This window comes from Pan paniscus, chromosome 9, assembly GCF_029289425.2.
Source record: "Pan paniscus chromosome 9, NHGRI_mPanPan1-v2.0_pri, whole genome shotgun sequence".
In the NCBI taxonomy this organism is placed as follows: domain Eukaryota; kingdom Metazoa; phylum Chordata; class Mammalia; order Primates; family Hominidae; genus Pan; species Pan paniscus.
Window position 1 is genome coordinate 120,811,496 of NC_073258.2, and position 21,536 is coordinate 120,833,031.

The 21,536-nt window shown below is 55.8% G+C and overlaps 1 protein-coding gene across 2 annotated transcripts in view; it reads right to left on the reverse strand.

Moving 5' to 3' along the window:
• Positions 1-1,597: 1,597 nt before the first annotated feature.
• The window catches only part of TRIM29 (tripartite motif containing 29), a 29,656-nt gene continuing 9,717 nt past the window's right edge, over positions 1,598-21,536 (reverse strand). The window contains exons 1-9 of one of the 2 annotated variants that reach the window (XM_034933892.1): positions 18,966-19,229; positions 18,718-18,813; positions 17,654-17,887; positions 16,003-16,201; positions 13,257-13,358; positions 10,852-10,944; positions 8,545-8,643; positions 5,648-5,724; positions 1,598-2,787 (exon numbers count right to left, since the gene is read on the reverse strand). In XM_034933892.1, coding sequence (XP_034789783.1) covers positions 2,725-2,787; positions 5,648-5,724; positions 8,545-8,643; positions 10,852-10,944; positions 13,257-13,358; positions 16,003-16,201; positions 17,654-17,887; positions 18,718-18,813; positions 18,966-18,986 — 984 coding nt within the window. In that variant the 5' untranslated portion in view covers positions 18,987-19,229 and the 3' untranslated portion in view covers positions 1,598-2,724. Of the gene's footprint in view, positions 2,788-5,647; positions 5,725-8,544; positions 8,644-10,851; positions 10,945-13,256; positions 13,359-16,002; positions 16,202-17,653; positions 17,888-18,717; positions 18,814-18,965; positions 19,230-21,536 lie in introns of those variants that run through there. The other variant, XM_003819986.6, reaches the window with a different exon arrangement.

Here is a 21,536-nt window from a genome sequence, read left to right on the forward strand (position 1 = left end):
AATGGACCTGGTGGGGATTGATGGGGAGAGTGTGATGCTCAGCGACGTCCCCGCCCAGTTCCCAGCACAGCCCTGGGCCTCCTGACACAGCGGTCTTCCCAACATCCCACCAGCCAGCCTCTGTGCAGCAGGTGCAGCCCCTGGTGCAGCCCAGGCATGGGACAGGCAAGGGCCCGGCTGCCTCCACAGGGGAATTTAGCCAGACCTGGTGTCCCATCCAGTTCCCCTTCTCTGGAGCTGGTAGGCTTAGGGCAGGGCCTGGAGAACTGGGAGCCTCTCGTGGCCAGGGTCTTTCTGAGAGTCCGGGCATCTCTGGAGCCCAGGAATGGGTCCTTATCACCATCACAACCCCAGGGTCCTCAAGAAGGGCCAGGAGGCTGCAGGGCACGGTGCCCACAGAGGTGGACCTGCTGGGGCACCAGGTAGGGAACCAGCACCCAGGGCAGGGGGCTGTAGGAAGCAGCAACTAACCCCAGGGACACTCTGCAGTCCCAGCTCCCAAGGGAGAACACCACCCAGGTGGCTAAAGCATGTGGGTCCAACTTGTGGTCTCTCTTCTTGACAGTGCTGGAAGGTCCTCCACGGACACACTTGGCCCCTTCTCCTTCCTTTCCTTTCTCACCCTTACCCTCCTGTCTCCCCCGTCTCTCTCTTCTCTGCCATTTCTCCCTCACTTTCTCATTCCCAAGAGCCCCTTCGTGGCAAGCCTGGCTGCTTGGCTCCTAAAGCTCCCTGGCCCAGCAGCGTGGAGAGGAGGAAGGAAGAGTGTTGTCCCTCCACGATGGACCAGCAGCCAGCTCGCTTAGGGACTTTGACTAGGACAGAGGGACTGCTCCCCTGATGTCATCAGGCCCCTGGTGGGGAGCAGAGTGAGGAAGAACAGTGAGAACAGAGGGGCCTGGGTGTCCCTGCCACCCCAGGAAAAAGAATGTGGTTGTTTGACACCCTCTTCCCTCTCTACCATCATGCCTCCTCCTGGCTTGCTCACCTCTTCCAGGAAGACTTCCCTGACTCTCCTTCCAGGCTTCTCTGAGTTTCCAGGGACTGGAAGGCCTTTTCCCTTTCCTCCGTCCCCCAAGCCCAGGATGATGCTGTCTTCAGGAGCCTGACCCTCCTGCCAGCCTCAAAGGGGAGCTCTCCTTCCCAGAAGGCCCTCTGTGCACTGAGAAGGCCCTCAGGTCTGAAGCCTCCAGTGGACTTCCCCTCCAGCCCGCGTCTGAGCACCAGAGTGCTTGGGGTTACAGGCTCCCAGCCACTTCTGGGCCCTTCTCCCCCTGGGAACTCTAGGGTGGGCCGGCCAGAAGGTCTGAGCATGGCAGAAGGTATTGAGCATATCCCCAGGCCCACACCCCACCGTCATTCTCCCTGTGTTCATTGTTAGCCAAGGCCTGCCTCCCTAAGGCCCAGGTTCCTGCACTGCACCCCCTGTGTCCCAGACAGGGTGAGGGAGGTCAAGGGAGTTTCAAAGGAGCCACGTTTCTGAGAGGAGAGCAGGAAGATGACCGTGCCCTCATCAGAGGGAAAAAGTGCATTCAGAAGAACTGGAGCCTGTTCCTCTGGGGACCCTCAGGGAAATGGTCATTCAATACAAGAGAAGTGACAGACCAATGGTTTATTCCAAAGGGGAAAGCCCAAGCTGGATGTCTCCCTCCCCAACCCCTGCAAGCTGGCCCATCCTTCCAGAGCCCCCATAGGCCTGGGGCTGTTGAGACGGGAGATGTCCCCACTGTGCTGCTCCTGGTTTTGTCTCCTCTCCAATCCTTGAGCACCCTGATATGCAACATGGGGGGTAATCAGAAGGAGGAGGCAGCCTCTGATGGGGCAACGGCTGAGGGTGGGGGCAGTGTGTAAGGCACCTTTTGCGGTCAGCCCAGCCACACTCCATCGCCAGAGAGAATGCCAAAGTATAGACTGAATGAAATTCTGTAGGCAAATGGTAAATGGTAGCTGCGCCAGTAGCTATTTGCATGGGTGGATTATATCATGTTAAGGGAATTCTTTATCTCAGCAGAGGGAACAGAGGAATATCTTGGCTAAGGTCATCCTGCCAGTCAGGAGAAGCCACCCTCCAGGGACCACAGACTCAAAGTGGCTGTGGTGGAGACCCACCACCTGGGTAGGGTGATGTCAAGACACTGAGAGGTTTCCATCTGCAGTGGCCAAGGGCTGCAGGTTCTGCCATGCTGGGCATTGATAGGTAGGACCAGAGAGAGCACGTAGGGCCAGTCCTCTGGGAAGCAGGAGGTGGGCCATGTGAATGGGAGATGGGTGGCTGTGCTGTCCAGGCATCTGCTGACAACATTGGGGGATGGGGCCTTGGAGAGAAACGTCTATAGGCCTGGAGACAGCAGGGCGTGGGCAGGAAAGGCAGGCTGACACCATGCGGGTACTCACTGCTAGCCCCCAGATCCAGCCTGAGAGGAGGAGGCTGGCGGGTTAGGGCAGGCCCCACCTATCTCACCCCTGTGATGGGTTGGCCTCTGAGCACAGGAATGATGGTGACCATCTGAGGTCACAAGGCAGGAAAGGAGTCTGAATGGAGTGTGGCCAGTGGGGAAGTCGGAGAGGCCAGAACTGCCCCCAAGAGGCTGGCAGAGGGCTGCAGAGGGCAGGTGCAGGACCAGGCTCCCTCCCACCCAGACAAGCACAGTAGCTTAGAAGGCAAGAGCAGCAGGGTCAGAAGGAAGAGCAGGGGTGTGGCGCCTCGTTCCTTCCGCCAGGAGCTCATGGGGCTTCGCTGGACCCAATCCCACTGCCTTTGTTGACGTAGAATGGCCGGTAGTGAGACTGTGGGGGAAACAAGAGTGGTCAGCGAGGCCAGACGACAGATGAGCCTGCTAGCTAGACCCACCCTACCCTAACCTGCCTCAGGAGGCAGCAGTGATCCAAGCCCCGACAATTCTAGGGGCCTTTTTGGCCTGATCTGCAAGATTTACCTACCCTGTGATCAGGGGCTGGTCCCTAATGTCAGGATCTCCAGATTGGAATCCTAATTGGAGTCCATTCCCATAGTTAGTGGGTGAGCTTGAACCTCAGCCCCCGCATTACACTGGTCGAAATTTCTCTCCACAGCTCAGGAGGTTCCTCCAGCGCCACCACAGCTACTATTTATATAGCACTTTCTACTCCACAGAACTTCACAGCACTGTGCCGAGGGCTGTATGTGGATGCACTCATTTAATTTTTACAACCACCCAATTAAATAGATTACTATTATCATATTCAATTTATAGTTGAGCAAACCAAGGCACAGAGAGGCTAGGCAACTTGCCCAAGGTCACTCAGCTGGTAAGCAAGGAGCCAGAATCCAAGCCCCAGCAGGCTGCCTCCAAAACCCACACCCCCAGCTGCCAGTTCTCGGCATCACTTCTCTTATGGCGAGGGCTTCCAGGATTTTCTTCGCCTCTCTCTGCATAAATTTCCCTTACAGAAGGGGTGCAGAGAGGGTAAAGAACTGCCCCAGTCCAACACGGTCCCAGGCTCCCCACAGCCCTTTGCCTCTCTCGTCCTGTTCCTCTTCCCCCAGCCATTGGTACAGGGAGCATCTCTGGAGAGAGAGCCCAGTGACAGCTCTCCCAGCCTTCTCCATGTATTGTATCTCCCAGTAATTTCATGAAATCAGCATGCCCCACCCTGCCCAGATAACTTCATCAGGGCCCTGAGGAGGCAGCCCTCCAGGATGGAGTGGAAGAGCACGGCTTAGCTGCTGCTCACCCACGCAAGCACCGTCAGCCCCCCGGGGTCTCAGGAAGAGGATTTGTCCCTGAGCTGGGTCAGAGACTGAGCCCACTCCCATGCCCTGCGGATCCCAATACAGGAGACATCATTTGCCCCTCACACACACACCTCAAGGGTGCACTGCCTTTGGCCCTGTCTCTCAGGGAACTGACACCTCCTGGTCAGCTCCTTGCCTTTGTCTGGTCCACAGCAGGACTTGAGGGATGCTCAGACCTTGCTTAAACCACCTATTAAACAAAGGAAGAAACTGAGACCCAGGGAGGGGTAAGAACAGCTACTTACTGGCAAAGCAGAGCCTGGACCAGGTCTCCTGACCCCCAGGGGCCAGCCTGGACCCCAAGCAATTCATAGGGCAAAGTGAACAGATTTGGAAATGGCTGAAGCCTTTCTTTGAGGAAGACTGGGTCAATAATATGGGTTGCAGGTCAATGAATGGCATTGTCTGGTTAAAAGCCTGGAGTGGTAGGTGGGCATCAGGGCAAAATGCTACCTTCACCCTCCCATCCCCTCCCTGGCTTGAGGTCACAGCACATACGGCAGGTGGAAGAGCTGCAAAATCATCCTAATTATGGATGGGAAAACTGAGGCACAAAGGAATCATTTTTCCTCATGCAAAGTCACACAGCAAGTCAATGAGACAGCTGGGGCCAGCCCCCAGGGAAATTGATTCCCAGCTCAGCTTCTCTGCACCCCAGCGCCTGTCTCCACTCTCCCAGTGCTGGGTGCTTGCTGGACACCAAAACCTTGCTCTGCCAGGGGCCTCAAAGTGCTGATGAGCCTTCTCTTCAGGGCCCCAGGCTCTGAGAGGGTGGAAAAGTATGTAGTAGGGAGGGGAAGGACTGAGTCTAGAACAGAAACCTTCTTTTTTCTCCCCACATCTGCTTTCTGCAGTCCTGCTGTTGCAATGCCCCTGGGTCCAGCTCCAAATTACACACACGATCACTTAGCTCCCATCCCCAGCAATTAAAGATCCTCTCCAGTTAAACCAACCCCAGCCATTCTTTGTGGTCCAGGGCAAATCACCTCTCCTGCTCTGACCTCCAATTGCAAGGACAGCAAGAAACAAGGGCTCCGGCCCTGGTTCCAGCAGAGCTCCTGATGCCATCCACATGCCACGGCAGTGGCCGACTCCTGTAGCAGGGCCTAGAATGGACCTTCAGGAGCAAGGCATTCAGGCACATGGGGGCTCTGCATGTGAACTACAGTCCCCGATCACTGAGGTCTCAGTCAGGGTCAGATATGTCAGATCTAATGGGCACTGGGGATCATCTCAGTCCCCACATAATAAAAAGCAAGGAAGAGTCTCAGAGAGGGTATCTAACTCATCCAGGACCCCACAGTCAGCAGGTGGCCTGGACCCCAAAGCCATGCTTCCCTGTCATGCTGCTCTTCTGATATGCCTGGCCTCGGGTCATTAGATATTGACCCTAAATATATCTATTCCCGACTTTCCAGCCTCTCCCACCCCCACATTATCACCCCAATGGCCTCTATGCTGTCAGAACTGGAGAACTGCCCCCAGGGAGGTGGGACCCATCTCTAGGAGGCGGCCTGTCCTCCCACTGGGCTGTTTTACAATCCCAGAGCTGGCAGAACCCAAGCTGCCATTCCACTAGCATAGGCATCCAACAAGCATTTGCCAAATAAAAAAATCAAGGCTGCCCATTTTATAGATCAGAAAACTGAGGTCCAGAGAGTGTATGCTTAGCTAGTCCCCTGCCCATTAGCCCTGGGTCTCTACTACCCTCTGCTGTGTACAGGTATTCAGGCCACTGCTGCCTCCTTCTCCTCCACCCCATGGCCCAGAGAAGTCCTCCCACAGGCCCTGGAACCGATTGCCTCCAGGGAGCCCCCTTCAGTGCCCAGGTCTCTGGATGTGCCCAGGCCCTCCCGGCAGCACTTCCCTTACCAGCATAGTCTGCTTGCCAGATTTCCAAGTCTGGGGCTGGGCCTTGGGGCTTTGGCTCCGCATGAGGGAGGGATAGCCTGGGAAGACAAGAGATTCAGGTCAAAGGGAGCAGCGCTGGTGGTCAGGGGTCCCCGGGGCCAGAGCAGCACAGCTGCCTTCTCCAAAGTGACCACCAAGCATCATCCAGCCCATTACCAAATGCAGCCGTCTGAACACGCGTGCAGCAGCCAGGGTGCCGCAACCGAAAATCCTGGGGAGGCTGGCCAAAGGGAGGAGGCAGCAAAGCAGACAGAAGGAGGAGGAGCCGGCCAGGTGGGCTGGACCAGGCAGCAGGGGAGTGTTGCCCCCACATCCAGCGCAGCATCACACTGCTCTGCAGGGATTTCCACTCACCCACCCCGGAGGTTTACACCACGGGCCCTCCCCTTCCCAGAGCCCAGGAGCGCCACGCATAAGCATGGCCTGCCAGAGTTTCCCAGCAGGAGGCGCTCACTTGGACTCCCCTGTGCTGTTTGGACGATGCTTCCCATTCACGGAGCCCCACTTGTGCCAAGCACTGTGGAAGGGACTTTGTAGATGTCTCCTCACTGAGCCTGGCCCCGTATCTATGAGCTCAGCAGTCTGCCTGAGTTGCACAGCTCATAAGCAGCAGTCAGGATTCCAAACCAGGTGCTGGGGAGCACCGCAGGCAGGCGGGGGACAGAGTGCCGGAAATCCAAAACCCAAATTCATGTTTTTTTCTCCCTGGCTCTGTGGCCCCTCCCCTGTTTCACTAGCCAGAGACTAGGGCCTAGAGAGGTGCAGGAATTTGTCATTGTGGCCACCACCCAGGGTTAGGATGGCAAGCCCAAGAGGCCTGGAGCAGGTGCGCTCTCTGAGCTTGGTTGCAAAGATGCTAGTCTAAGACGGGGCCGCCTTGACTCCCTGCGCCTCAGCCCAGACAGACCTGAAAGGAGCTCTGGTTCACAGCACAGTGAAGGCACTCTCAGTGTCAGCCATCAGCCTGCAGGGACGCCTGGGAAGACACAGGCCATGACCTGGATGCTGAGGCCCTCAAGAAATAAGCAGGGTCTGTCCTTGGCCAGATCTCTGTCCAGTGAGAGGCTGCATGCGGTCTGTCTCGGGAAAGCCCCTCTCCTGCCCTGCTCTAAGTGAGGATGAGCAGGTCAGGCTCATGATGAGCACTGCCAGGCTGCCAGTTGGGTTGGCCCTTCCCAGGTTGGCACTGAGCAAGGAGGAGGGGGAGGAGACAGAGCAAAGAACCTGGGTCTCTTCCTGCATCTGAGGGTGGGAGCAGCCTTGGAAAGGGGGGTTCCAGGGATCCTGAGTGGAGATTAACAGGGGTAATTCAGGCCTCATCTCTCAGTTCCCAGAAAGAAAATCCCATGCCAGCCATGAGAGAGGGGAGAATGGAAACAGGGGTGGGGTCAGGGTGGCCCAAGACACCCGCCTTGTGCAGCAGGCAGAAGTCCAGATAGAGAGTGTGCTGGGGTGGCAGGTGGGGCATGCATCCCTCTCCAGGGAGCTCTGGGGAGAAGGGACCGGCACACCCTAGAAGTGGCAGAGAGCCCCCCATGTCCCACCTGCCCCGCTGTGGGAGAGAAAAGGGGAGGGATGGAAAATGGGCAGGTACCGGGATTATTTTTAGACAGCCCACTGCGACCCAGTGGTTTGGAAAACTCTGCAGTGGCCTGTCCCAAGGTGGTGAACTGATAAGGGGTTTTCCCAGTGCCTGCTGGGAGAGAGAGAGGCATTAGTGGCACAGCGCTGGTCCCAGAGGGGCCAAAAGGACCCACACCTCATTCTGGGGGCTGCTCTGAATCACACCTGAGAGCGGCCACCTCCCCTGCCAGGTGCTCTGCGGGCCAGGCTTGAGCAGAGAGCAGAAAGGCACCTGCTAGAAGCCAAACAGGCCAAGGCAAGTCCTGGAGCTCCCCAGGCCCGGATCAGGGCTAAGACATGCCCGGGGCTCCTGCAGGCTGGGACCCTCCACCCATAGTCCTGTCTCCTCCCTCTTGCCGGCAGCTCCAAGAATCCCTGTCCTGGGTATAGTATAGGACCCTGGGCCGGAAGGGACAGCTGAGTGATGAGGCCTCAGAGACCACTGTTCAGGGGTCTCTCTGCCCTGCATAGCCCCTTTCCCTCTCCTGAGCCCACCCAATGTGCTGATCTTGACTTCCAGGCCAGATGTTTGGGGTGCCAGAAGAGAGACAGGGTTACTCCCACCACAGCCATTAGAGCTGTCCCTGGGATCTTTCAGGAGATACATGAGGGTCTGGGGCCCATAGCCAGAGTCTGGTTCAAGCCTGCCCCCTCAGGATGCCCCCAACCCCCAGGGACGGGAGGCGTCAATCACTCTGCCTTGTCAGAGTGCTGGGAGCACCACAGGCAGGCGGGGGACAGAGTGCAGGAAAAGAGGATCAGCCTTGGGGGGACTTAGGGTCGTCTGGTCCTGCCTTTCCCAAAGGGGCGCCTGCAGGATTGGATCTGCAGGATGCTGGCAGGTGCCCCATGGCCACAGGACCCTAGAGCCAGCCAACGCTGGGAGTTAAATAAACTCTGCAGTAGGAGAAGCAGCATCCTGAGGATCAGAGAGGTCGGGTGCAGGGGGTATGGCGTGTCCCCCCGTCCTGACCACTGAGAGCTGTTGTTGCAGCCTGTAGTTAGAGACTAGAGAGCGGTGAAACAAGCCCTGGGAAACGCTGATGTGGCCCAGCCCCCACCCCTGCCCTCATTTTCAGCAAAGACCATGGCGGTAGCTCCCGGGCTCTCAGGCCAGGCCTCTCTCCTCCACGAGGTGAGGGAGGAACTAGCAGCTCAGCGAAGAGACCCAAGCAGGGCTTGGGAGGTGTGAGGCAGCTGCAGAGGAAAGCAGGGGCCAGGGTGGGCAAGCTCACCTTTCAGGGAGAAGGAGGAGCTGCCTTGGACGACGGGCAGGTCATTGTCAGAGTTCTGAATGCTGGAGGAGTACTCCCAGACCCGGGAGGTGTAGTTACCTGGCAGGACAAAGAAGGGCTATCAGGCCCCCACAGCTGGGAGTGGGAGAGGAGGCAGGACCAGGACACAGCCAGGTCTATGACTCTCCAGCCGCTGGCCACAACTTAAGCCAGGATGCCACTGTGTGATCCCAGTGACGCCTCACCCCCATCCTTCTGCCACCAAAGCTATCTTTCTAAAATATAAAGCATAGTCTTGTCCCTGCCCTACCTAAAGGCCACTGTCCTCAGAATAAGGGACAAAGTCCCAAGAGCAGCCCAGAGCTCTGTCGTGAGTTGCTCCCCCAACCCCCACCACCCACCCACCATCTCCCACTTCTTGACTTCACCTCTGCCCTCCCTCCACCACTGGACACTCAAACCAGGCTAAGCCTCAATGTCTGAGACACTCCATCTTCTCTCCTGCCCCAGGCTATGTGCCCAGACCCTGTCCTCTGCCTAGGACACTTCTGCTTGCCACCCTCGGCGATTCATGGGTGGGGTCTTCAAGTGTCAGCTTACATGGCACCTCCCAACGTCTGCATGTGCCTTCAGCTCCATCCCCACGTCGTCCTACACCCCCTACCCTCTGGGTCGCAATTACATGTTCAATTGTCTGTCTCCCGCAGTGAGCTCATGTGAACTGGGAATGTGCCTGTCTGGCCCCTGCATCACACCTGGTGCCTGGTACAGAGCCTGGTTCCTGGAAGGTGCTCATTGTATGGTTGATGGATAGAATGCATGAACCAACGAACGAATGAATACAAACACATCCTAAAACTTGGGGACAAGACAGTTGATAGTTGCCAAGTTGAATAGGCTAACACATGCCTATGTGCAGACATGTTCTGTAGTCCAGAGGAGAAGAAGGCAGTGGGAAGGGGGTGGGAGAAGCTGCCAGGGCACTCAGAGGGCACTGGAGTGGGGGGCTCAGAGTCCCCATGGGTGACGCACACTTCTCCAGCACCACACCCCCACCTGCCAGGCTTGAAGCATCAGTGACCTCCTTAGTCAAGCTCACTCCTTAGCAGCCTGTGGGGAGGGCTGGGGGCTGACTTTTGGGCTCAGGGGTCACAGATGGCTGGGGTTGGCCACCTGCCCCTGTGCAAAGCCCTCCCAAAGGGATCCCAGGCAGCTTCTGTAGCAAGGCCTCAGTAAGCACGTCCAGCCAGCGAGGCCAGACACCTTGCCCTCCTGTTCACTCATGCCTTTAGCCTCTCTCTCAACAACTGCTTCCTGACCCCCTCCTACTTTTGAGCTCTGGGCCTGTAGCAGCGAACAGGACAGACACAGCTCTGTCCTCAAGGTGCCCAAGGTCTACTGCATATGTGGAGGAGGGGTGCCGCTGATCACGGCTGTGAATCCAATTCTGGATGTAGAGGCCCAGGCATTGCTCTGGTGCCCCTGACCCTCCAGTCTCCATGAGTCTTGCCCTCACTGAAGAGTCCTCCAGTGCTATGTCTAGGGTGGGGGCTGACCCAGTCCCCTCCCTCCCCGTGCATGGCTGGCATGTGACCAGGAGCCCCCAGGACAGAACCAGGGCCTCCCAGAACCAGGTCTCATTGAATGCATGGCCCTGCCCTTGAGCAAATGGTCCCATCAGAGCACTGGGCAGAGGGAGACCCTGAACTTAGCAGCTCCCCCTGGGGAAGCCACATCCCCACACCCATTTCATCCCATCTGGGTCTTAAGGTGCTGCTCGCTCGCCTCACCACCTGGAGCTCCAGGGCCAGCCCCATTTCCTGCCATGCCTTCCTTTCCAGTCACAGCCAAGTTGACAACTAACCACTGTACGACTTTTCACTGCAGAAGTACTCAAATCAGTAGAGATTCTCTTTGGATCCTCGTGCCCTCATACTTGCCGGGGGTGGGGGCGCATTCCCCACACTTAAGCCCAAGGTGGCTGCTCAGACCCAGTTTTCCCCAGATCCTTCCTCAGGGATCAGAAGAGCACACAGACTCAGGGATCTCCAGGGATGCCGAGATTCCTGGCTGTTATTCCTCCAGCCTAACTAACGGTGTCCCCCACACATGTACACACACACACACTTTAAGCTCGGTAGGTAGGACCCCTCCCTACCCATGCCTGGACCCTCCACCCATCCTAGCTTCCCACATTCATCTCACACTGGGGTCCCAGCCCTGTGCCCCTGGACCCACCTCTATGCCCCTCCTGCCTGCACAGCACCACATGAACTCTGTGCACCCTTGAGCTGAGCCACCACCTACCTTTGGTGCCATAGAGATTGTTGAAATTCTTCTGGGTGGTCTCCTTGGTGAAGCGGCCAGGAGACGAGGGCTGGTATGATGTCCGGACCCCACCTGTGAAGCAGATGAAGGGGGCTGTCATTGCAGAAAATTGTCTCATCAGGACTCCTTGCCCCCAAAAAGTTGCCCAAGTGCCCATCACAGGACCTGGATTCCACCACTGAGAGAAGTCCTTTGGGTCTGACATAAGTCAATCAACTAATTTATCACCCAAATTGGCATGCTTTTGAGAGTAGAAGGACTCTGTTAGTAACCGTGCAGAGAGCATCAGCATAAACTTGGAGAGGCCATGGCAACCGCGAAGGCAGAAGCAGTAGGCTCTCAGCCACGTGAGGGTGGGGCCTCCTGGAAGTAGCCTGATGAGCCAGAAACACCTCCCAGGGGCCCACCCAGGCTGCTGCTTCCCGGGAGATCAGAGCCTCACTTCACAAGTGCTTTCCTTCCCGCACACCTGGGCTCTCACAACAGCCTTGTGAGGAAGCAGTGGGGACTGATACCACCACCGATACCCAGCTGAAAACAATGAGCTCCCCATGTGTATTCTAGCCCTCTGTTACCTCTGTCCTTCCCCACCTGACCCTCAGATGACACCACACCCCCAGTTCCGGTCCTGCCAGTCCTTCCTGTAAGCCTTTGTGCCTGTGGTCCCTGATGCCCTCTGCCCTTCGCAGTCATGCTCCCTCTACTGAGCACAGGTTCCTGGAAATTCACCCCTCCCGGGAAGGAGTCACAGCCACTGTCAATCCCACTGACCTCAAAGCTCCCAGACTCAGGACCCAGTCCCTTTAGGGGCCTTGTTTCTTTCATCTCCTTGGTGATTGCTTCGTGTCCTCCCCCCAACTCCACCCTGAGCCTGGGAGCTCCCAGAGGGCAGATTTCCTGTCCCTCCTGTCCTCGGCACAGGCTACCCACAGTGCTTGGGCAGGGATGCTGAGGGAACCTGTTTCTTCCATCACAGACATCATAGACTGACTCACAGTGCAGAGCTGGGAAGTCTCCCAGCATGTGGGCACAACCTCCCCTCTCTTCAGATACAGGTACTGAGGCCTGCCCAAGATGCCCCAGGCCCTAGGCCCTTGGGGTGGCATCATAGTGGGTGCTGCTGTTCCCTCCACCCCCTCCCACAACCTGCGGGAGGCTCACACTGGGCCCTCAGTCTCCTACAGAGCAGGAGAGACCCGCAGGAGCCTGTCAGGGCACTCGATGGCACCCCAGGGCCTGGTCCATGGATGGAAGGGAGAGACAGGAGGGACAGGGCCGGGGCGAGGCCAGATAGGGGTTCTGAGGAGAGGGGTGCTGGGGCCGGCTGGTTGGAACAGCTTATCCTCTCCCAGAACTTGCCCAAAGGCACAGCACCCCAGGCAGGGAGGAGGCAGGCTGGCCGGCTGGGGCCTGGCCCACACCAGGAATGTCAGAGGAGGGAAAGCCCAACAACCAAGAAGCCCAGGGGTTGTTTTCAAACTGGGTGGGGCAGCACAGGTGCTTTTCTGTTGAGCTCATCTCTCCAAATCCCCCAAGCCTCTCCCATTATGTGTGTGTGTGTGTGTGTGAGTGTGTGTGTGTGTGTGTGTGTGTGTAAGACGTGTGTGAATTACTGATTAGCTCCCAGAGGCTTCCCCCTCCCCAGCCCCTGTGCCTTACCCAGGCCTCCCTCCTCCCCCAGCCTCCCTCTCCCACATGCACAGGCACACACCCTCATGGTCCGAGGGCTGGCACACCCACCCTTATGTAACGGGTATTGCTGTGGTTTGTTGCTGGCGCCCAAGAATGTGAGAGGCCACCACAGGGCAAAGACAGGCAGGCACTGGTCTGTGCTAGGCCGGCACCTTGCAGGCTGGGACTGTCCAGGGCCTGAGAGGGAGGGCCAAGGGGGAACAGGGTGCAGAGCCAGGAAACTCAGAAGAGGAGGCACCACTCTCCCTGCCTAGGGGAGCAGAATGGTCCTGGGGTCGGCAGCCATCTCACAGGGCTCAGGCCCTACAAAACCTGAGCCAAAGCAAAACACAGCACCGGCCTGGCAGAAGGGAGCCCAGGAGACCTCCGGAAGGAAAGAGAAGCAGAGGTGTGGGCTGGAAGTGAGAAGACAAGGAGGGCAAAGAGGGGCTGCCCGCGTGGCCCGGGAGGAATGCCTCTGAGGAGCTGGCACCAGGTAACTTCTCATTCGAACCAGGACACTTCTGAGAGCTAACACAGACCTGTTCATCATCACATCAGGACAACACGTAGATGCCAGGACTTTCCCAGGCAAACTGGACATGCCATCACCCCCACTCAGAAGGAACCTGGCTGAGAGTCACTGCACGGACTTTGGGGGCCCCTGGGCAGCAGGAGAGACACTAGGTCTGGGGTGAGGGGCTCCCTCTTACCTTTGGGTGTCAGGTACATGGAGTATCTCTTCATGGTGTCCGGTGCACTCCACTCACCCCCGAAGCTGTTCGTGTAGTTGTTCACATAGCGATGGTCACCACCTAGGAAGCAGAGGGTCGGGTCAGCAGAGGAGCCAGGTGGGAAGGAGGAGCCAGCCACTGGGGACTTTTGGGGCTCAGAAGAGTCACCCCATAGCCCTTCCCCTATCTCCCAGGGAGATCCAAGTTTCCCCAACCTCAGAGAATATGACGCCCTGCCCAGCATTCACTCGGTTCCTGAGCTCTTGGTGGAGAAGGTGTCTGCAAAGAGCCATCCACCCTCTTGGACTGAGCCCTTGTAAATACGATTGTGTGCACAACACTTCCTAGCACTTCACCTTTACAAGGTGCTATTAATGCCCATTTCTTAGTTGATCCATACATCAATTGTGGTTGTATCCCCCTGAGACAGATAAGGAAATTGAGACTCAGGAAGTAAGAGAAGCAGCTTGCCCAATGTCACATGCCGATAAGGGCAGAGTTGGGGACTGAGCCCTGGCTCCCTACTTCCGGGTTCAGTCCCAGCCACTGCTGGCAGCCTAAGGTGAGGGGATGAGGTCCCAGTGTTGGCCTCCATGGCCCAGGGATCCAGGCAGTGGAGTGAGCTGCTATGGCAGGGGCCACTCAACTGCAGACCCCCTAACTCAAACAGATCTGCTGCTCGACACTTGACTTCCCTCAGCCGCCTCCACCCCATTCCTTTCTCTTTCGACTTCCCCGTCTTCTACTTTCCCTGTCCTTCCCTCTCTCTCTCCTGAGCAAGAGGAGGAATGTGCCTGAGACCCTCATTCTTCATCTTCATCACCTGCGCCTATCAGTGTCCTGGTGCACAGCAGATACTCAAAGAATAAACAAATGCCCTCCTAGGTGTTAGCCCAGCCCTGTGCCCCACAGAGTCCAGGATGAAGTGGCCTGGTGTCTCTTAGCGCAGGGGCCTTTGAGGGTGTGGACGAGTCCCTGGTCTGGTGGGCAGGCTAGCATCGGGGAGGAGTGGATGGTCACTCCACTGTCTGACTCACCGGCCACCACCTCCTAGAGCAGACACACTCCCAGCATCCACACAGCAGCCACACGAAAAAACAACACAGAGGCAGAGGAGCCGCCCCCACGGCCCCAGGCACAGGTGTGGGCTACTGAATCAGCAGTGCCCATCCCTGCTCCTGCTTGCCACCTCGCCACACACCTCGTACAGGACGCAGGGCCACACCTGTACAGAGGCCGTGGCCAGCATTGTGACCTAGAAATGGGACAGTGAGCGGCCAGGAGCCTGAACAGTTTCTGCAAGGCTCACCCCACCCCAGTCTAGGCCATCCCCCAGGCCTGGCCAGACCTCACCGGAGGGGCTGCCCTGCTGAGTTTGTACCCCAGGGACGATGATTATCACACTCCTCAACCCCACTTCTGCAGCCACCGCCAGCTGCAGCTTCTCAGATGAGAGGGCATGGGAGACTGAATAGCAGAGTGTTCAACCCCGCCGTACCCCCTACCGAGCTGTGCGCCCTTTGAAAGGATGCTTCTCTGAGCCTCAGCCTTCTCGCCTGTAAAATGCAGTACACCCCACAGGGAAAATAAGGTAATGTGCGTGAGGAGCTCAGCGAAATGCCCAGCATCGAGCGAGCACTCAGTCATTGTCAGCTGTCACCATCACCATTAGCATCATCACTATTGTCATTAGAAGGAGGATTTCGGGATCTGAGTGCCGTTTGAAGCCAAATGATTGTCTTGCTGAAATGGCTTATCTGTCCTTGTGTGTGATTGAATGTCCCCCACATTTCACAGGGACACCATGTGATATTGCCATCGCCAAGGTGCACAAATGGCCTCCTGAACCCCAACCCTTCTGCACACTTTTATCCTCCTCACCCCCTTCTCCTCCCCCAAAGAATCATATGCTGTGTCTGGAGAGCAATCAGGGGTCCTTTCCTTTGGGGTATTCACGTCTAGCAGTCATTAACAAAGCTGTACTCTCAAGGCCCCGTGCAACACCTGGGACACCGGGTGGGGCCTTGGGGAAAGTGCCCAGGCTTCAGGCCCTAAAGGGACTGGGTGGAAAAGGACTTGACGATGTTGTTTCTCAGGTTCAGAGGTTTTCTGTGAGATGATTCAGTTGACCTCTGAGGGGACAGCATGACTCAGAAGAAGAGCTGACTTCAAGGGAGCTGGTGAGTCACAGAGATACTGTGTCCCACCATCCCCAGCCCAGCTCAACAGGCCAAGTCCAGCCTCTGGGCTCAGCACTGCTCAGCATGGCCATGATGACAGGCAAGTCCTCCCTCCAGGCATGGCTGCAGTTCTAGGTCACGTCTGCTAGAGTCTGCAAAGCCACCAGTTTGGAATCTGGCCCATACTAGTGGCAGCATCCACACAGCTGCTGGGCTGGGCCCGGCAATTAGATGTAGATCTGAACGAAACCAGTCTCTGAGTTTGATGCACAACCCACAGAGAGGAGGCGTTTGTGGAGCCAGTGCCCAGGATGTCCCTGCTCTGGAGGTCTCTTGCTATAGTTGCATAACTTTGGCAGCAAGTTCAAAGGAGGAGGAGGGTTAGAATCCCTGTATCCTAGTCCAAACGGCCTGAGGAAGGGTGGGTGGGTGGGTGGGAACAATGAGAAGAAGCTCACTGGAGGCCAGCCCATGTCAGGCAGCAGGAATTGATTTGGGAGAGAAAGGTCTATGGCCTTGGGGCCCAGCCACGAGAGGGGACCTACCGTTCTCCATGTGGTTCCTCTCAATGAAGTTACGGCTCAGGTCCGCCTTGCACATCTTCTCAACGTGGCGCATGCATACATTGAGCAGGTCGTCCTTGAAGTTGCCTAGTGACTGTCCCAGGCCCTCCCCCTCCAGCAGGACATGATAGGTAGGCAGGGGTGGGGGGAGAGAGTAATTGCTCATCAATGCACCAAATTCCTACCAAGAAAGGAAAGAACAATTAACTGCCTGGGTCTTCATGAGCTATGAGGACGCTTCTCTGCCAGGGGCTCTCACAGTGCAGCTGGGGGTCTCAGCGCTGCAAGCCCCACTCTTCCTCACTGGATGTTTGTTTCTTCTGTAACGTGAAAAGGTTCAACTAAAAGCCACTGGATGCTAACATCCCTGATGGCACTAGCATTCAGATGTGTGACTCCACGACTCCCACCTCTAAAGTGGGTGCATCTGTTTACCTCAGGGTTTATGAGAGGGACACAAACTGCAACAAACTGGGAGTGAACACACTAAAGAAATGCACGGAATTACTATAGAATTTGGGGTCAGCCATGGTGGTATTTCTTTCTTTCTTTCTTTTTTTTTTTTTTTTTGAGGCGAGTCTCACTCTGTTACCCAGGCTGAATCTCAGCTCACTGCAACCTCCGTCTTTTGGGTTCAAGCAATTCTCCTGCCTCAGCCTCTCAAGTAGCTGGGATTACGGGTGTGTGCCACCATGCCTAGCTAATTTTTTTTTGTATTTTTAGTAGAGATGGGGTTTCATCATGTTGGCCAGGCTGGTCTTGAACTCCTGATCTCAGGTGATCCACCCGCCTTGGCCTCCCAAAGTGCTGGGATTACAGGCGTGAGCCACCATGCCCGGCCCACAGTGGTATTTCGACCTTTACATGCCATGCTCAGTGCTGCCTTTGCACTTCTCATTTCCCTTACTCCTCACCAAAGACTCTGTCCTCCCTCTCAAATCCTAACCGGCCTCCAAGACCCAGTTCAAACTCCACCTCCTCCACAAAGCTGTCTTAGCTTCCTCCAACCCGCCTGCCCTTCTCTGAGCTTCTACAGGCACTTATCTCCTGAGCCATATGCTTTATCATTTAATTACACACTTTTCTATATTGTTCTTTAATTGTACATGTCTTATCTTCCCAGCTGGATTGCAGTTGCTTGGGGGCAGAAACCATGTCTTGTACTTCTCTATTCGACACAGCACCTAATAGAGTACTGGGTATGCAGTAGTATCCAAAACATTCTAGCAGATGGAAGGATGAATGGATGAATAGACAAACGGACTAGATCCAAGATAACAAATATGCAGCACTCCTACACCACTCCCCCTCTACCCGATTCACTGATCTCACAACTCTTTCCTACTGAGCCCAGAGCACTGCTAGCACATATCAGTTGAAGTTGGTAAAAGGTGATATTTGTTTGCCATCTTGAGAGTAGGTAAAGAAATGGATTGGATTTAAAAAATTAAATAGAGAGAATGGCGCTTGGATAGATGGATGAATGGATGGATGGTTGGATGGCTGGATGGTGGATGAACGGATAGACGAATAGGTGGATAAGTGGATAGGTGGATGGATGGATGTCGGAGGGGGGTCTCAAAAAGTGGATTGTGAAATCGAGGGCTTGAGTGACAGAGGAGTGGCTTGTTACCTGCAGAAACAACACAGAGTCGCTGATGCTATGCAGCTGCTCCCGGGTCTGCTTGTCCTCATGCAGCACCTTGGCTCTCTCATCCAGAGCATCCACGATCACCTTCACTTGGTCCACAGCATCCTGCTCCCGCTGCTCCAGCGCAGCCCTCACTTCCTCCTTTTGCTTCTCCAGGTCCCGCACCAGGTCCCGGAAGTTCTGCTCCAGGATGGCCTTCTCATTGGTGGTGAAGCTCTGGAGGTCCAGAGTCAGGGAAGAGATTAGGCAGGGCTTTAGTTAGGGAAAGAAATCACCCTAGTCGGGTATGTCTTTAGGTTTCCAGCACAGGATCAGGGCATTCCCACTGCCCTAACCTGGCAAGCCTATTTGGCCAAGAATCTCATTCAAAGGCATCACTGAGGGATGCCACCTACTGACAGAGATAGCCAGGTTTGTTCACAGTCCACACTTCTTATCTACCTGTGGCTCCTTCCTCTTGGTGGGTTGATATGAGCCATCATTCCCTGTGGGCCCCAAAGTTCTCCCATGGGTCACAATATGCTCCCTGAAACCCTAACCAGAACCAAACATCATTCAGAAAATGAATGTATATGTAGAAATGTGTATTCAGAAAATGAATGTGTATGCTGGCTGTCTATGTAGTCAGGGTCAAGCAGGCAGTGATTTCAGATTGTGGTTTGCAATTACCCAAACCATGGCAGACATACATTTAGCCAAAATGGCATAAGTAGAGAAGAAATGGTGTGTATTTGGTGGCTGGGGAGTCTGGTGGGCAGAACAGACATTGGAGGACATTGGAAGACACACTGGAGGAAAGTCTGGGGTCTTTACTTGCTGGGATAATATGAAATGGGCATTAGGTCACAGACAGGATCCCACCTGAGTGCCTGGCTCAGACTGACAAGGGGAGTCGGTGAGAATGTCAGAGGAGGTGGGAGAAGCCAGAAGAAACACATTGGGATGTCTACGTGGGCCTGGGACTCAAATGGGAGCCAAGGCCTGCCTCTTTCCAGGCAGGCCAGGTCGGATAAGGGAGCAGCAAGGTGAGCTTGGGGGCTGCTCACCTTGATGCGGTCCTTCTCCTTCTGCCACTTCTCAGCTTCATCCTCAATCTCAATGATCTTGAGCTGCAGCTGCTCCTTTTGCAGTGACAGCTCCGTCTGCAGAGAAAGAGCCAGGATTGGAGAAGTCAGGGGGAGGAGATGGAAGAGAACCAGAGAACCAGGGAGCGGGTCCACTCAGGGGGCACACTCGCAGCCAGGTCTCATCACTCATCTATTCAGCTCTTCATTCAGCAAACATTCATCAGGACCTCGGATATGCCAGGCACCATGCCAGTCGCCAAGGATCTAGCAGTAAGTTAAATACCATCTTGCTGTATTCTCAGGCCACTAGGGCTGGATATCCTAGCCATGTCTTTTTAAGGGCTAAACCTCTGCCTGTCTCCTCCACCCAGCAAGAGCAGGAGGGAAACTCATTTACAGGGTGCCTGCCCTTTTCAGTGGACCTGGAGACAATGGGAAGAGAAAGGAAGGGGATCCAGCCCAGCTCAGCCCAGCCCAGCCCAGGGAGTGTCTCGTGGCAGTAACAGTGTGCAGCGTTTCTATGGCATGACGTAGGGCTGTGTTGCAAGCAGCAGCCAGGGTTGCCGCCGGCATGGACTCCGTCTGGGCAGGCACAGCTATAAAACCTGTTTATGGGAAAGGGAAGGCATTCTGCAGTTTTGGCAAGACGGAGACTTTTACCCAGGGGCTCTGGGGAAGGAGAAGGCTAGAGAGGAAGGCAGTGTAGAGTGGAAGAAGAGGTTGTAGGGACCCCTGCTCAGGAAGAGGACACAGACTGTTGGGGTCTGGGGTGGTTTAGGAAGAGGTTGTATCAGTAGCACACTGGGACATTAGCTTTCACTCCCATACTCACCTTTCATTTGGGGAAATGCCCTTCTCTGAAAAGCAGCCACAATAGAGACAAAAGGAGAGGCATGAAGCTAAGGCCAATCCCATCCAGCCAAGCCTCTGTTCTGCTGGGCTGCCCTGTAGGACTCTCAAAGCCCCTTCTAGCATGGACAATAGGTGGATGATCTCCACCTGACAGAACAAAGCATCCGAAAGAGCCTTGGATTGCTCCAGATCTCCCCACTACCACTGGGTTTTGAATGCAGAGTCCCACCCCTTTCTCTGGCCATCTCCTTGAGGAGCCCAAAAGAATAGTCAAGGTGAGGAAGCCACAAACCTCTAGGAATGGGAGTCCCATCAGCCAGGAGTCATGAGCACCTGGGCACATGCAACACCATGCGGCACACCTTCTGAACGCTCCACCGGGCCAAGGGAGTGCTAACAGGGGACCTGCTGCAGGCACCCAGAGAAGTGGATCCGATGGCAGATAGAGCTTCCCTGGCTTTCCTGGAAAAGGTGCCCAGAGGGTGGGGAAGTCATGGGGCAAGAGCCACAGAGCTTCCCAGAGAGTCCTTGAATCCCTGGCCTCCCCGCCCCCACCACCACATTCCTGGGCTCTCCAGGCAGGGAGATTCAGAGTTGTTCTCAGTAGCATTTGCCCCACCAGCAAAAGGCTGGAAATGCCATAGCATGGAAACTACCATCACCAGAGATGGAAAAGAGGGCCTAAGGAGATGAGGATGGAGATTTGGCCCCATCTCTGGAAAAAAGGCTGGAGAGAAGCCAGCAGCCACTAAATAAGGTGGTGAGACAGTGGAAAACAGAGAAAGCAGGCCCACTGTAATGGCAGAAACTCGACCCTCACACTCTCTGACGATGCAGAGCCCAAGAGCCCAGGAAACACAGGCTGGCAGATCCCACATCCCCAAAGGCCTCCGAGGAGGCTGGACTTGGCAAGCAGATCTGAGCTGTGAGGAAGAGTCCAAGAGAGTGGACTGGGGGTCTGTCCCAAGCACCTTTCTCATCCCTGGAGAACTCCTGAGTGAAGTCTGAGGTCAGGGAACAGCTGGAGACCCCCAACCTCCTGACCCAGCTCAGTGATGGAGGAGTTGGCACCTGGGTTCCTCACCCCACCTTACCACCCTGAGAACAAGATCTGATGGAAAGGAAAGCAGAGAACAAAACACAATCCCTCCCACCATAGGCCAGGGCCCAGCACTGGTAAAAGTCCTGTCTCAAATAGGAGATGGGCAGCCCTTCCATGAAATGAGCAATGGTGGGCTCAGAGGGAGCTCCCCAGGAGCACAGGACAGCAGGTGCCTCTGAAAGTTGCCTGGCTTCTCTGTGCCTCAGTAGCCCTGTCTGGTCCATGGGAGCAGGAAGAGGACCTGCCTTCCAGGGAAGCTGTGGGATGCCCTGAGATTGGGAGTGAAGCCCCCAGAAAGCATTTGGCACAGCGTGAGCACTGTCTGAGCAATGGTTCCCATCATCACTATTGTGTGGGCACTTTCCATGGACCAGGGGCCAGGCTGGGTGCTTTCACTCACACCATGCTCGCAGCAGTGTGTGCAGCATGGTGGGAAGGTGGGCCCGGCATTGGCAAGTGAGGAGCACAGCAGATGTGGTCAGGTGAGGGGTTGGTGGTGTTCAGTGGTGAGGATAGTGTACGCTGTCAGATTGGGATCCAGATGGAGTGTGTACACTGTCCGGACATAGAGTGAACAGTAGGGAGTGCATAGGCTGGCGAGGTCAAGACACTGGGCTGAATGCAAGAGGGAAGCGTAGCTCATGGATAATTGAAGATTGGAGGACACTGGTGGAAATGAAGGAGGACAAAAGGGGATGGGGGTGGACTAACCACCTGCAAGTGGCAGAAGGTCTGACCAGAGAAGGTGAAGGCCAGGAGTTGAGTGCCTGGAGTGAGCAGAAGTGCACAGGGAGACCAGGTGAGGGCTGCATGGTTGGGGCTGCAGAGGAGGAAAGGTCTCCCC